This window comes from Salvia hispanica, chromosome 3, assembly GCF_023119035.1.
Source record: "Salvia hispanica cultivar TCC Black 2014 chromosome 3, UniMelb_Shisp_WGS_1.0, whole genome shotgun sequence".
In the NCBI taxonomy this organism is placed as follows: domain Eukaryota; kingdom Viridiplantae; phylum Streptophyta; class Magnoliopsida; order Lamiales; family Lamiaceae; genus Salvia; species Salvia hispanica.
In genome coordinates, this window is record NC_062967.1 from 14,647,190 (window position 1) to 14,661,754 (window position 14,565).

General features: G+C 31.7%; 1 protein-coding gene, 1 non-coding gene and 1 pseudogene across 2 annotated transcripts; 1 reads left to right on the forward strand and 2 right to left on the reverse strand.

Annotated features, from left to right (window-relative positions):
* Positions 1-281: 281 nt before the first annotated feature.
* LOC125210841 lies at positions 282-2,419 on the forward strand (annotated as a pseudogene).
* A 1,444-nt stretch (positions 2,420-3,863) lies between these two features.
* LOC125211889 (homeobox-leucine zipper protein HAT22-like) lies at positions 3,864-5,810 on the reverse strand. The gene is made up of 3 exons (XM_048111849.1): positions 5,366-5,810; positions 5,197-5,276; positions 3,864-4,395 (listed from the first exon to the last, which is right to left on the reverse strand). Exons 1-3 carry the CDS (start codon positions 5,687-5,689, stop codon positions 4,113-4,115), a joined length of 687 nt encoding a protein of 228 aa, XP_047967806.1. The 5' UTR covers positions 5,690-5,810; the 3' UTR covers positions 3,864-4,112.
* Positions 5,811-13,470: 7,660 nt separating this feature from the next.
* On the reverse strand, positions 13,471-13,543 carry TRNAK-UUU. Its single transcript has one exon. It is a non-coding gene; the product is annotated as a tRNA-Lys (tRNA).
* Between the last annotated feature and the right edge of the window lie 1,022 nt (positions 13,544-14,565).

Here is a 14,565-nt window from a genome sequence, read left to right on the forward strand (position 1 = left end):
TTGGGACCAAATGAAAGAAGGGGATTGGATGAAAAGAGACGAAAATGTCAAATTTTTGGCTCCAAAGCTTGAAGTTTGTTATTGAAAACAATGTTACAAATATGATTATTACACTATTAGTAGAGTTTGGTTGTGAGAGAGATAGAGGGTCCATTGACGGCTTTTATTTAGCTGTATGGAAAGCTAACTCTCTAATTGCGATGTCTTTCAGCCTCAACCACCAATAATTCTCTCTATCTCTTTATCTTCTCTCCCTATATATAAGCATATGCTCTTAGATCATTTCTACCATAAGTTCTCACACATTAGTATAACACAATATATCTCATTTCCAAAAATATAATGGGAAAATTAGTGTGGGTAATAGGACTTATTCTATGTTTAGTTGGATTGGTTAAGGGTCGTCCCGCAACGTTCTTGCAGGACTTCCGCGTGGCATGGGCCGACTCCCACATTCGCCAAATCGGCGGAGGAATTCAACTCGTTCTCGATCGAAACTCAGGTATCATGCACACACCAAGATTCATGTCTTCATTTAAAATTTATTTTATTTACCATGGATTATAATAAATTATGACTTGTTTATTTTAGGATGCGGGTTTGGATCCAAATATAAATATTTATTTGGACGTGTGAGCATGAAAATCAAGCTGGTTGCTGGTGATTCAGCTGGAACTGTCACTGCCTTCTATGTAAAGAAATTTAATTTCGTAACAAAATGATTGTTTTAAATTATATATAGTGTTTTTAATATTATTGTGGAATTTTGTTGTAGATGAACTCGGACACAGACAATGTAAGAGACGAGCTAGATTTCGAATTCTTGGGAAATCGGTCGGGACAACCTTATACGGTTCAGACAAATGTGTTTGCTCGTGGCAAAGGCGACAGAGAGCAAAGGGTTAACCTATGGTTTGACCCATCTGCAGATTTCCACACCTACTCCATTTTTTGGAACCATCGCATCATCATGTAAGTCCATGAATAAATTAATACTCCTACTACTATTTCTAAACAATAATCTCATCTTTCGTCACGTGGAAAAATCTATACAAAAAAGTATTCATAGAAACCTTTCAAATTAGAACAACAAAGGTAATATTCGAGTACTGCAAAGCCATTTATCTGAAATAAATACTCTTTGTCCGCATTTAGGAGTTTTGGTCTACCCACAATTAATAGTCCACATCCACTTTACTATAAATAATAAGTAGATTTTACATTTTACTAATTTATTTTATTCATATTTTATTATAAAACTAATACCGGTACTATATAAGACCTACATATCACTCTCTTTTTCTATCCACATTCTTTTATATTCCTTTAAATCTGCGTCAACTCAACCGAGGCTAGCTCCTAATTATGGACGGATGGAGTATACTCCATTAAATTAGAAAATAATAAAAAATGTTGAAATACAAAATTAAAATTGTGATGGATTTTAACTAAAAATGAAATGTTAGTAGCTAGGTTGAGAAGTGTAGAATTGTAACTAGATTTGAGATTATAAACGAGGTTGAAATTATAAAGATTCAAAATGTGTCTTTATAAAAATGGCCCCATGCTTCATAGCTAGTACGTTTTACACGTGATGCGATTTAATATGCATTGACTTAAGCTTTCATCCGCCTATTAATTTCCAAAATAAGTATGTAAATAGTGACGTTAAGATTTATCTCCCTTGTAGATTCGCGGTGGACGAGATTCCGATTAGGGTTTACAAGAACAACGAGGCTAGAGGGGTTCCGTTCCCGAAATTCCAACCGATGGCGGTCTATTCGACGCTATGGGAGGCCGACGATTGGGCGACGAGGGGCGGCCTCGAGAAAATTGGAGCAAAGCCCCATTCTACGCCTACTACAAGGATTTCGACCTCGAGGGCTGCCAGGTGCCTGGGCCCGCCAGCTGTGCATCCAACACTAGAAACTGGTGGGAGGGCGCAGCCTACCAACAGCTCAGCCCTGTGCAGGCTGCGCGCTACTATTGGGTGCGCGCAAACCACATGATCTATGACTACTGCACCGACAAGTCCCGGCACTCGGTGGCCCCACCGGAATGCCTGGCTGGAATCTAAAATCCACATCAGCGGTCAATTCTTTCACTTTAAGAGCCTTGTACGCAGCCCCATGCACATCCAAGGGTATAAAGGTCATTGTATTAAATGACAGTGTGAAGTTTGTTGTTGCTATTAAAGGACTAATTGTGATGGGTGTGGGGTTGGTTCATCACAAAATGTCAAATGTGAGTACAAAAAGTGGGTCTTTATTTATTGTTGCATGTAATTAATTATTTGATATATGAGCCAATAATATGGTTATGGACTGTAATTGTGATAAAAATGTGTAATCACTATTCAATTCGATGTGAATGTTAAATATGTATAAAGATTAAAGAAGTTACAAACAATATTTTTGTATTCATGTTTGTTGTATTACCGATCGATCCAAACTAGTAATTAGGAAATGGCTAGTAAAGTAAGTGGAAATTTCACTATTTCAATTGGAGTTGAGCGACATGAAATTGAAATAATTCACATCTTGAATTTGACGTTCCCTAAAAAGTTAAAATGATTCGACTCATCAACTTCGAAAATTTCATACATATATATATAGCTCATTTTGCAACTTTTTGAAGTTATGATATTTTTTAAAATTTCGGAAACTTTTTTTTTTTTTTTTTTTATAGCTCATTTTGCAACTTTTTTTTAACTCTTATTAGAGTTCAAGATGAATTCGCACTTTTTAGTTTCTATATATGGGCTATACGGCTATACCAATCACTTTAAACTTGGGACCATGATTTATGAATGCAATCATTCATAAATAGGCGATATGAGCTTATAATATTTTCGTCTCTCCTTGATTCAAGCATGCAATCCGAAGCTATATAATCTTCGAAATATATACCAAGGATTATTTTTATAGAAAAGAATAATAATTACTTCATCAATTAAGAATTATTTAATTTTAGAAAAACCATGATTTTCTCATCATCGAATATTATTTACCTCGATATTAAGTTTAACAATTTAGTTATACATTAATTATGGTGTTACACTTTATGGGACTATAAGACCCATGAAGCTTTCTCTATTGGGCTCGGGCCGAATCAATAGAAAATACATTCTGTAGCTTTTACTTATGAGGTCAAGCGCGATTATGATGTTGGGCTTTGGCCCTATAACAGTTGTATAATCACTTATGCGCTAGATATTATTGGAGTATTTGACTTCATAAAAAAATCATGCCATTCTCACAACTTTATAAATTAATTAGAAAATATTTAAATTTGAATTTTTTTGCAATTATCCCACGATAAAAAAAATAGAGTCATTTACGCGTAATATCTTAAAGCAAACAACATTTTCGTTATGGATATATGTCCTTTTTAACTTATTGTTGGTAATGTCTATGAGTGATTTCGCAGGTGTAATATGAATTATATTTCGCCAAATATTTTTTATCATTGAATAATTTTGAATAAATCTTCATTTTATTTTGTTGTGATTGATTTGAATATTGAATGATTCAAACAGTATGCTTTTGTAGCCATTTATTCAAAAAGATAAAAATAAAAATAGAGATAAAGCAAAACAAATAGGTATACATCAAAATAAAACCATAGTGGAGACACGTGTATATCACGTGGGATGGACCTTACTTGTTCCCCTAAAAGTTTGGGCATTTCACGTGACCCAAACACGTCCATTTCCAAATTTCAATCTTCTTTTCTACTTTTTGTTTGCAACAGGATTAAATACATTCAAGAAAATCAAATGTATTTAAATTCTAACCAACTAAATCTCAGACATAAATGAACTATGTTATAGACCAATAATTGCCAGTTTCTGAAAAAAGATAGGCACATGCAAGTGTCATCAAGAAAACAACAATCAATAATTCCTTCACTACACCTAAATCTAAAATCATAGATCATATACACTAAATTAAAATACAAATAAAGAAAAGAAAAACAGCATTAACAACACTTTACTATCTATCCAATTTCTGTAACTAGATATTTTTCACTAAGGACCTAATTAAACTGAACAAAAAAAAAGTTACTAATTCTTTAATAAACATATGTATAATATATATAAAAATTCCTAATTAACACGCTGCGGAAGGATTGGTGAAGGGATTGTAGAAGTGTGGCTTAGCAAAAGGGGTCTTGGCTGCTTTTTCGGAAGAGGCGGTGGTGCCGCTGATCCTTTCGCAGGTGGGGCAGATGGCGAGGGTGGCGGCCGGGGGCAGGTGCATGTAGAGCGGCGCCGCTAATTTGAGGGCCTTGAGGTCGTGTAACTCCTTGTGCAGACGCCGGTTCTCGTCGGTCAGCGACTCGCAGCATCTCTTCAATAACTCACAGTCTAGTTCTGTTTGCTTCAGCTTAGTCCTGTCAATATTAGAAGTTAGAACTTGAACCATTATTATAAATATCAAATTTGTTGAAATATTTCGAGCCTAAGTAAATCTAAAAGTGCCCTTGTTTAAAACTAGCATATAATTCTTCTCCAAATATGTTGGACACCAAAAAAAAGTATTCTATTCATCTAATGTTAAATATCTCATATTAATCTTTTTTAATACTAGTTATTTTCTTTGTCCTCCAATTAATTGGCACCAAATTTCTTTTTCATCCGTTCACAATTAATTGATATTCTTACTTTTTACCATTAATTGACATCCTTATATTTTACTACTCTTACTATTTTTTATAATGAACCTCACGTTTCACTCACATTATATTATAAAATTAATATATAAAAAATTAATATATAAAAGTAGGATCTATAGTCTACTAACTTTTTCTACTCATTTTTTTTATATTTCTTAAAATCCGTACTAAGTAAATAATGTCAATTAAAGAAAAATACTAATGTTTGACGAATGATGATAACTGTATAAATATTTTATTGTAACGTACATGTAGTATGTATGAGTATTCACTTTTACTATTTTTTTTAATAAAATATTAGGAGTAGTACATTTTACTAATATTCCTTAATTGTTAGTATATTTTATTATAATTTGGTCTTCAAGAGGAGAAGTAGTGAAGCATATAACTCTGCTTTTCTTTTTCTCTAGTTTTAAATAATTGAAGATTGCAATCTTTTAGTCTTTATTATTTATGAAACCTAAATCTGATTAAAGTAAAAAATTGTGATTGATATTGATGATGTGGTTTACTAGATACCTGGCTCTTCTGTTCTGGAACCAAACTTCAACCTGGCGTGGCCTCAGCTTCAACTCCCTGGCCAGCTCTTGCTTTTGCTTCTGATCAAATCATATATATATATATGGATATAAGATGTATGAGAGAGAGATGGATATGATAGAAAGAGAGAGAAGGATCGGAGACTGACGGGATTGAGAGTGGTGTGGTGCTTAAAGCTTTCCTCCAAGAGCGCAGACTGAGCTTTGTTAAGCCGAAGTTTCTTCCTCCCATTTGGTCCGTCGTCGTCCGATGAAACTCGGTGATCTTCTGTCTCATCGACCTCCTCGTCCCTCTCTCTCTTGACGCTCACGTTAGACAGGGAAGAGGCGGCGCTGTCTTGCCCTCCGCACAGATCATCTATGGTTTCACCAAACAGGCTGAGAGTCAGAGGTGGCGATTTCTTCGACTCTCCTCTAATTGATCCCAATCCTAAAACTAGACGGGTTTGGCATGATTCTTCTTCAACACCCATTGATTTTGCTTCACCTTATCTTTTTATATGGCAAAGGGAAAGGTCTGTGCTGTGCTATGTGTTTTAGAGAGAGAGAGAGAGAGGGTAGCTTGTTTTTGTTGTGTGGGGCGAGAGAGATGAGGAGCTACACCAACGAGGAGAGGCTTTTGTAAGCAAAGCTCGAGTGGGTGGGTGGGTGGATGGGTGGGGTGTATCGTGTATGTGATAAATAAATTTAATATAAATACTCCTTCCTTTCTATGAAGATTGATTCACTTTGATTGGACATAAATTTTAAAAAATTAATGAAAAATAAGTTAAAAAGTTAATGGAACATGAATCTTATTTTTATATATTAATTTTATAATAAAATATAAGAATGAATGAGTTAGTGGAATATAGGATATACAATAAAAAATGATAAAAAATGAAATAGAACAAATTTTGTGGGACGGATAAAAATGAAAAAATGAAATAATCTTTATAGGACAGATGGCCAGAGTATATTATAACAATCTTCTAGGGGATGGAATTTGGGTGGGGATAATTAATGGCGGCGTTACTTCTATCTTATGGACTTATAGTCGACCAAGTTAGAAAAGTGACAGTCTCGAAATAACTTTGCATGGGATTAGTGAAACGAGTTGAGAAATCAAACTTGGCATTTTATTTGTTGGAGGAATGCTGATGCACGGTCGATTTTGACCATCAGACATTATTTGAAGAGTGGAAATATGTACTCCCTTCGTCCCGATCAAGAGTCACTCTTTGACCGGGCATGTGTTTTAAGAAATGTAAAGAAATGTTGGTTGAAAAAGTTAGTGGAATGTAAGACCTACTTTTTTATATTGATTTTATAATAAAATGTGAGTGAAGTGAGTTAGTGGAATGTGAGACCTACTTACCATTTACGATAAAAATGAAGTGTGGCTCTTAATAGGGGACGGACCGAAATGGAAAAGTATGACTCTTAATCGAGGACGGAGGGAATAGTATTTTTCAACTTTTATATTAACTATCGTAATTTCCTTTTTTTTCCTTTGTTAGAATTTCTAGAACAACCGGGAAACAAATTTGTAATTGATGTTTTGAGTTAATAATAGTTTCTGTGATGGTTCAATTTCAAACTCTTAATCTATTGACTAAAGAAAAACATATTAATAACTTAGTTGTGCTTTATCATCTCAATTCTTTAACAAACTATGGTTTCAGGATGTTGTCATCATCCAAAATAACTACTCATGATTATCACAAATTATGATGACCAACCAACAAGGAAGAAACTAAAAGGAGGGCACGCCATGTGGCACAAATCAGATGTCAACAATGTTACGTGGATTCACATGATGATCAAAAGAATTATTTTTAATACACCTTTCACTATTTTATTTATCTTTTTTATCGATTTTTTCTCTCTCATTTGGTTCTTCATATATGAATTCCCCTTGGTGGATGCTAAAGAATTTCCCATTGGCTTATATCTTAAATTCTTTACAACATTATCTTGATTCTTTGGCTCATTGTATATGGGTCCCCACTTGCGTCAATTCGTATCTATACCTTCGTGAAATAATAGTGTTTGAAAGTAGGGTTAGACAATTTTTTGAACACCACCAATCCATAAAATTAATAGCTTTCAATCAAATTTTACTGCATTTGAGTACTTACGGATTGACCCAATAATAACCTGATAATTTCAGATTGGTTCAGATTATCCAAAAAGAAACACAATTAGTATTTTAATTATTTTTCTCAATTTAAAAAAAAAAAAATATATATATATATATATATATATATATATAATACTTTAACTTTATTATTTTAGTGTATCTATATCACTATATAGTGCCCAAAATAATCCAATAGTTGACCTAATCTAGGCTCAGTTGTTCCAAATAGAGTAGGCTTTAATAATATTTATATCCTATTTATCATATTCCAAACAAGAAATAAAGAAACATTTAATCCATCCACAACAAAGATATATTCTTTTAATCATTCCAATCCGTCCATTCAAAACCGAGTGGTCCAAATACACATAATTCCTCATAGTAACTGAGGATTAGATTTTCAATCCAATAATAATGTTCTCCAGGAATCAATGTGTTTGGATTAGAGATATGGGCAATAATATATACTAGTACTAATATAATCTTCTAATTAATTGTGATATAGAATGAGTAATATATCCTGTTTCTAGAAAAGGTGTTTCATGGGATGCACATAAATTAGTTGGTAAGAGTGATTTGAAGCATACCACATGACATGTCTGTTACACCATGCCTTAGATTAATTGAGTGGTATGTTAGAAATGGGTATCATGTTACTTTGCTGTCTAAGTGTTGCCCCATGTTTTCCAACCAAACCAACGTGGGGAATGGAATGTGTATTGTCCACCCTAAGAGATAGAGATAAGATGAGATGTGCACTACTCATGATTTAAGTAGAAAAATATTTCATGATTGAAGTAGAAAAGTATTTGTCAAAGTATGAGTTTGTTACTAAATGATCAAATATATTTAATCAAAATTTCAATCATTCAATACTAGTACTATGTTAGCCAATTGGATAGGTGCTCTTATATACTTTCTCCTTAAACAAAAAATAGATCAAATATCGAAAAAAAATATACACTTTAGTGAGACTTGAACCAATGAACTTTGCATAGTATAGATTTTATTCTCAAAGTTTTATCATGATAAAAAGCTGGGTATTATTTATCACTCTAATCTATATAAATATCTATTACGATATATAGAGTCTTATTTTACGTACTTTAGCTTCCTTGTTTTACATTCTTATTATATATGGTTAATTTTAAAGAAATTTTCTACTATAATTTCTATAAATATGCATCTTCCTAGTATATAAAAGCAATTTTAATTATACAACCTTTTCAAATTCTAGTAAGTCCTACGAGGGTTGAAATTAATGATCGAATATATATTTTCAAATTTCCGCAACTGTCCCAATATCTATGTACAAGACGATTTTTAATTTTATGATGCTCAAAACGATGTCATTTTGTTAGAATAGGTATTTTTTATTTTCATTTGTTGTCTTATTTTAATGAAACAATAACGTACGTAACTCTAAGCATCACCAAAAGACGTCGTTTTGTAATATGACAAATGGGAAAAATTGAATCATCATGATCTAACATTTGCTTCCATATCTTATAGGACTGACCAGAATCCGATCAAATTCTGTTATTTAAATAATTATTATCTCTATATAAAATCTACTTAATGAGGAAGTGCCACATAGGCCTATAACAAATATTGATTAGAAACTGATAATTGATATGGAAATTTGGTAACTTGGCATCAAGCCAATAGATGTAACATCTCATGCATAGAACCTAATACTACTACTTATTTAATAGGCTTTTTTGAGCTTGTTGTGTGGGAAAGATATAAGGTGGAAAGTGATGAAACATAGTAGGGGGAAGCACACCATGAGGAGGATATAAATAATTGATATAGAATAGGATTGATGAACTCGAATCAAGATCTATACTTAACTATAAAGATGTGTGTTTGGACCTACTCATCTCTAGCCTTTCGCAAAATACAATATTCAATAATGCCTTGTCTGCTATACCCATGAAAAGTTAGGTCACACTTTAATTATATACTTATAAGATAAATAAATATAGGATAGATACTCTATATATGCACTTTTATACCTTTTTGCTTTACGTCTAACTTCTTCGTCATTTTCTCCTTTATATATACCTTATGATCTTACGTCCAATTCCACCCATGTTTAAGTCTTATATTAATTTCAAACAATTCAACACTTTACTATACGATAACAAATAGGACTATTAAAATTCGAACAACCATATATGAATTTAGGTGTATAAGATATATTGCGAAGATGAGATCAAATCAACAAAAGTTCTATTTGAAAATTATATTGTCTTACCTATGCTAATCCTTTCCAATTATAATCTATTACAAAGTATAAGCATTATACAAAGATGAGGATTTATCCACATTAGCCAGCACTACACATCGTACTTAGCGAGCACTTGCCTACCAACATGAATGCGCATGCTCGGTCTTTTCGGAGCAAAAAAATTCGGGAAGAGGTTATATACCGAACTATGTTTTAAAAGATAAATAATTTAACTTCTTTCATTTATGACTATATTTTGAAAAAAAATTTAACAGTTGGACCATTGGCTCGTCATAAACATATGGTTCTGAGTATTTTTGGTTACATAAAACACGATGATAGGGAATAAAATTTGAATGGATGAAATCTAATTTTTGCTTAAACGATGATAGAGAATAAAATTTGAATGGATGAAATCTAATTATAAGCTTATAATTTCATCCAATCAATATTAATTAATTACTATATGACAATTAAATAAGTACAAACAAGTGGATGGAAAAGTTTTCCCACCACTTCAATTGTCGCTTGTGTATAAGTCAAAAGGTCTAGCATAAGTTACTTGTACTTCAATTATAAAATAATGTTTAGTGATCACATATATAAGCATTAAGTTAAACCTTAATGATTAGTTTATATTGGATAGTTTATTGGAGCTTAAATTGTTGTGAGAATCTATTTATTTAATTAGGAATTCCCATTTGCATATTTCGTTGTCTTCATCTATCAGAATTTTAAAGGCCACGTAGCAGTGTACTTGAACCTGAGACCTTTGACTTCAAGATTAATCACCTCTGGACCAATTCACACACATTATCTTACTCTCTTATCTCTACATTGAGCTTATCATTATGAATGGATATCATGAAAAATCTTGAGAATAGTATATTGGAGCCTCTCTTCTTCCTGATGTTATGCCAAAGCACTAGCGGACGGAACCTAGAACTAGGGGGGACGGTGGTAGCCCCATTTTTTTTTTCTTTTAATGCTATTATTATACCTATATTATTATTAATGATAATTTTAATACTATTATCTCCAATTAAAATTTGTAAAGTAATCTCGCATCTGATTGAAACCTAAATTATGCCGCCTAGGAAATAGTGATGTGGTAATGATATATGCCGCCTCATTTTAGTTTTATTGTCCAATTATGAATATGATACAACATTTGATTAATATCTCCTATCGCACTTTTTTTTTTGAATTCTATATTATAGTCATTAAATTGTATACCCCAATTTATTTTTAGATAGTAACACATGAGTATATTTTCTATTCTAATAATAGTTTATATTATTTTCTGGGTTATTAAGTTTTACAGTCATTATAATTTTGGTCGGACACTTAGAATTCATATAATTTTGTTTTGTTATGATTAATATGCACAAATAATTAAAAGGAATGAATAAATAGTTTGATCTTTGACAATTTGTTTTCATTGCAAAATATTTTTTTAAGTTTTCGATGACCAATGTAGTCACTCGCTTTGAAAAAATGAGGATTCGTAGAATAATAAATAATTATGTGATTTTTTTATTAATCTATTACTCTAAAATTAAACAATATTTCAATGCGTAATATTTTTAGCAATATTTTTTTGACTATTATGTACTAACTATTTACACTATTCGCATCCCCAAATTAAAAATCCTGGATCTGCCACTGTGCCAAAGCCGAAAATTTTTAAAGAGCAGTAAAGTTTGGTGAGGAAATAGTTTGACAATTAAATATACATAGTGTTAGTCCAACAAGACATGATTGCTTTAAATCACTGTGATCATATCAAAATTAAACAATCGTATACATCTTTTGTCTTTAAATGTCTGATTAGCAAAAATGCTACTAGTGGATTAGCATTGACCTTTTTGTTATTGGGATTTCAATCTTTTGTACTACCAAAATAATAAGGATTTTAAAAAAGAAAAATATGTATATAAATCGAATCTGGACCGTGCATGCACTTGAACAACGATGATAAGGAATAAAATTTGATTAGACAGTAAAATCAAGGATATATAATCTAATCAAAGTTTAGTGTTTTCCAATCAATACTTATATGACAATTAAAAAAATTTTTACAAACAAGTGGATGGAATAATTTTGCCACCACAACAATTATCGCTCTTGTGCTACACATATAAATTAATGTTTAGGATCTACACATATAAGCATTTGCTAAACCTTTATGATTTTTTTCAGTGACCAAAATAAAAAAATTAAGTTACAAGCTAGCTAGCTAACGATTATAAGAAATTCTCAGTTTATTATGCAAAAATCAAGCAAGGCCCATTGACGGCTAATCAAATACATACATTTTCCTTTGCTAATTAATATGTATGCATATTGTGATAAGAAATCCACTGCAAAATTTCATTCTCGACATTTACTGGCCAATATAATCGTACATATTCATTAATAAGTGTCAAGACTAAAAAAAAAAGTTCTAATTTGCTATTAGTTCCTTATCTCATACACAACACAAACATAAACTTCTCATAGATATATTCTGAAGATGTAATCTTTTAGCATCGACCATTCTTTTTAACTTTTTATTGATTTCATTTCAATAGTGGTATATTCTAATATCGGGTACAGACATTTAGACAATTTATAAATATTTTATCAACAAAAGACAAAAGAAAAGATAGTAGTCCTAGTAAAATATAAAATGATGACTATAATGTTGATAGATGCTCTACTCCCCCTTTATAAATTGTGAATATATACTGTGATGGTGGAGGAGAAAGAGAATGTCCACTCTATATTTTAGACCAATTTGAAATCTAATGTCAACGGCAGCTTTCAACTTAAATTACTAAATTTTTACTCATTCTCACTATCTCCTCGTTTTTATTGGAAGAATACTTTTTAGATTACTAAATTTTAAATTAATTTAATTAGATTTCACATACCAAACCTTTGTCCTGTTTTTGCAAATAAATGATTGATATTGTTAGAGGGCGAAAAAAAATTGTGGATTCAAGAATAGGACTGAATATGGCCCCGTGAACAAGGACTTGGTTGTTAAAATCTCTTAGAAATTTGTCCCACGTCAACTTGGTGAGGATTCCGTCTCATCTATAAAAATTTAAGTACCCGTTCCACTTTTAAGGCTTTTAAAAGGGGTGAATGGCGGCATAAATTGGATAGAGTTTTCAAGAGCTAGACAATCTGAAAACGTTCACATATACTCTTCTGTCTCGCGTTATTTGAGTAGTTTCTTTTTGCCAGAAACATTAGTTAAATGTTTTGACTTATATATATGCCCATTACTCATCATTCTATAGTTAAAAAGTAAACATATGCTCATTCCCCACCTTTTAAAAATGCTTGATAAATCTCATAATCCAGACAGGAAATAGAGTGGAGAAAGCAAATTCATGGATGCATGTTATAATATGTCGGCTTTCATTCAAGATCATATATCATTAAGGGTCCATCTTGTATACCATTTTGTTTGCATTTTTATTTTATGAAAGAGACATATGGGTTCAAATCCCATTAAGGATAAACAAATTTATATTTTATTCATTTATCGGTTATCTATGGATTTCATGCATTTCTGCATGCATATTTAATTAGTGTTTATGCATATGTCGCATTTTTCACAAAAAATCCAATTCTCGTAGGAGAATAATTAGATTAATAAGTGCTGATTAATTAGATTATTGGAAGCCTGGCTTATGAGATTATGTGGCTAGATGAATGGGCCAGTGGTCGGCCTGCACATGGTGAGTCTTCAAGAAATCCGGCCCACAACACTACAACTGGCCCAATTTATAATGATATTGAAGTGTTCTTCTTTAATTTAATGGGGATATTATAACGAGATGTTAATTTATCAGAAGAAAATAGTACTATATATTTACGTAAATATTAAAATTTATAATTCAAAACGCCGTCTGTGGGAATCGAACCCACGACCACATGGTTAAAAGCCATGCGCTCTACCAGCTGAGCTAAGACGGCTTTGTTATTGCTAAATTATTTTGTTTATAACACTGATCATAGAAAAATAGAGTTTGTTAAAATTGGAAATTTTGATATGGTTCATAGGTAATTAGCAATTTTAAAGGAAAAAAAAAAAAAAAAACAATACATTACAAATTACATTTTTACTGTATGCATTCATCATTCTCTTAAAACAACAATAAATGATACTTGTTGGATGACATGAATAGAGTTGAATCGAGTCTTCGGATCGGGTTGCTGATAGATCCATACAAATCATGATGCGGACTTCCATAGAAGCTTTTGTGCACATAAATGTGCTCTCTTCAGTCTTCGGATCGGGTTACTGATAGATTCATGATATGTATTCCCCAATCTTATCAAATCTCTAAAGTCTTTAACTAAAGGTTTTTTTTGTTAACCTTTTTAATCTTTCTCAGCATAAAGAAATAAAACGATTAAAAAGCCCCTTATGTGAAATCAAGCAATTAGCTAGAAAGAAGCTGCTGAGAAAGTTAGACAATTCATATTGGTAATTCCCTAGAAAAGACTAATATTATTATTATAAAGTTCACCTTTTTATGGATTGCATGACTCTCTAGTGTGTATACTATCTCTAACCTTGATCTAATGAATACAATATTTGTATGGTGACATTCTATACGATGTGTTTTGAATAGAATTATCTCCTTGACTTGAGGAAAAAAGATTTCATCTAGAGCTCTAATTACACCTTTATGGGTTAGCAAATCAACTATTTTTGTTTATGTTTTAATTAATTACTGTAATTGTTTGTCTTATATAAGTGTGAAAGCGATACCACTAAATCTCCTTACACAAGATTTTCTCCAGAGTTTTATTATTATTATTATTATTATAATAAAGAAAAGTGAGTTGAAGTAACATTTCCATAAATGACTACTTTGTTTATTCTGTAGTTATTTTTCTGATCTAAATCATCTATTAAGTCAAAAGGTGTCATATAATATACTCCCCTTCATTAATTCAAATATTACACTAAAAAAACAATCAAATTAACG

Bases quoted from the DNA above. Each gene is read 5' to 3' on its own strand.
- LOC125211889 (XM_048111849.1), bottom strand. From the start codon at position 5,689: ATGGGTGTTGAAGAAGAATCATGCCAAACCCGTCTAGTTTTAGGATTG. The intron at 5,277-5,365 runs GTCAGTCTCCGA...TGATTTGATCAG, and splicing joins ACCACACCACTCTCAATCCC to AAGCAAAAGCAAGAGCTGGC. The intron at 4,396-5,196 runs GTATCTAGTAAA...TAATATTGACAG, and splicing joins TTCCAGAACAGAAGAGCCAG to GACTAAGCTGAAGCAAACAG.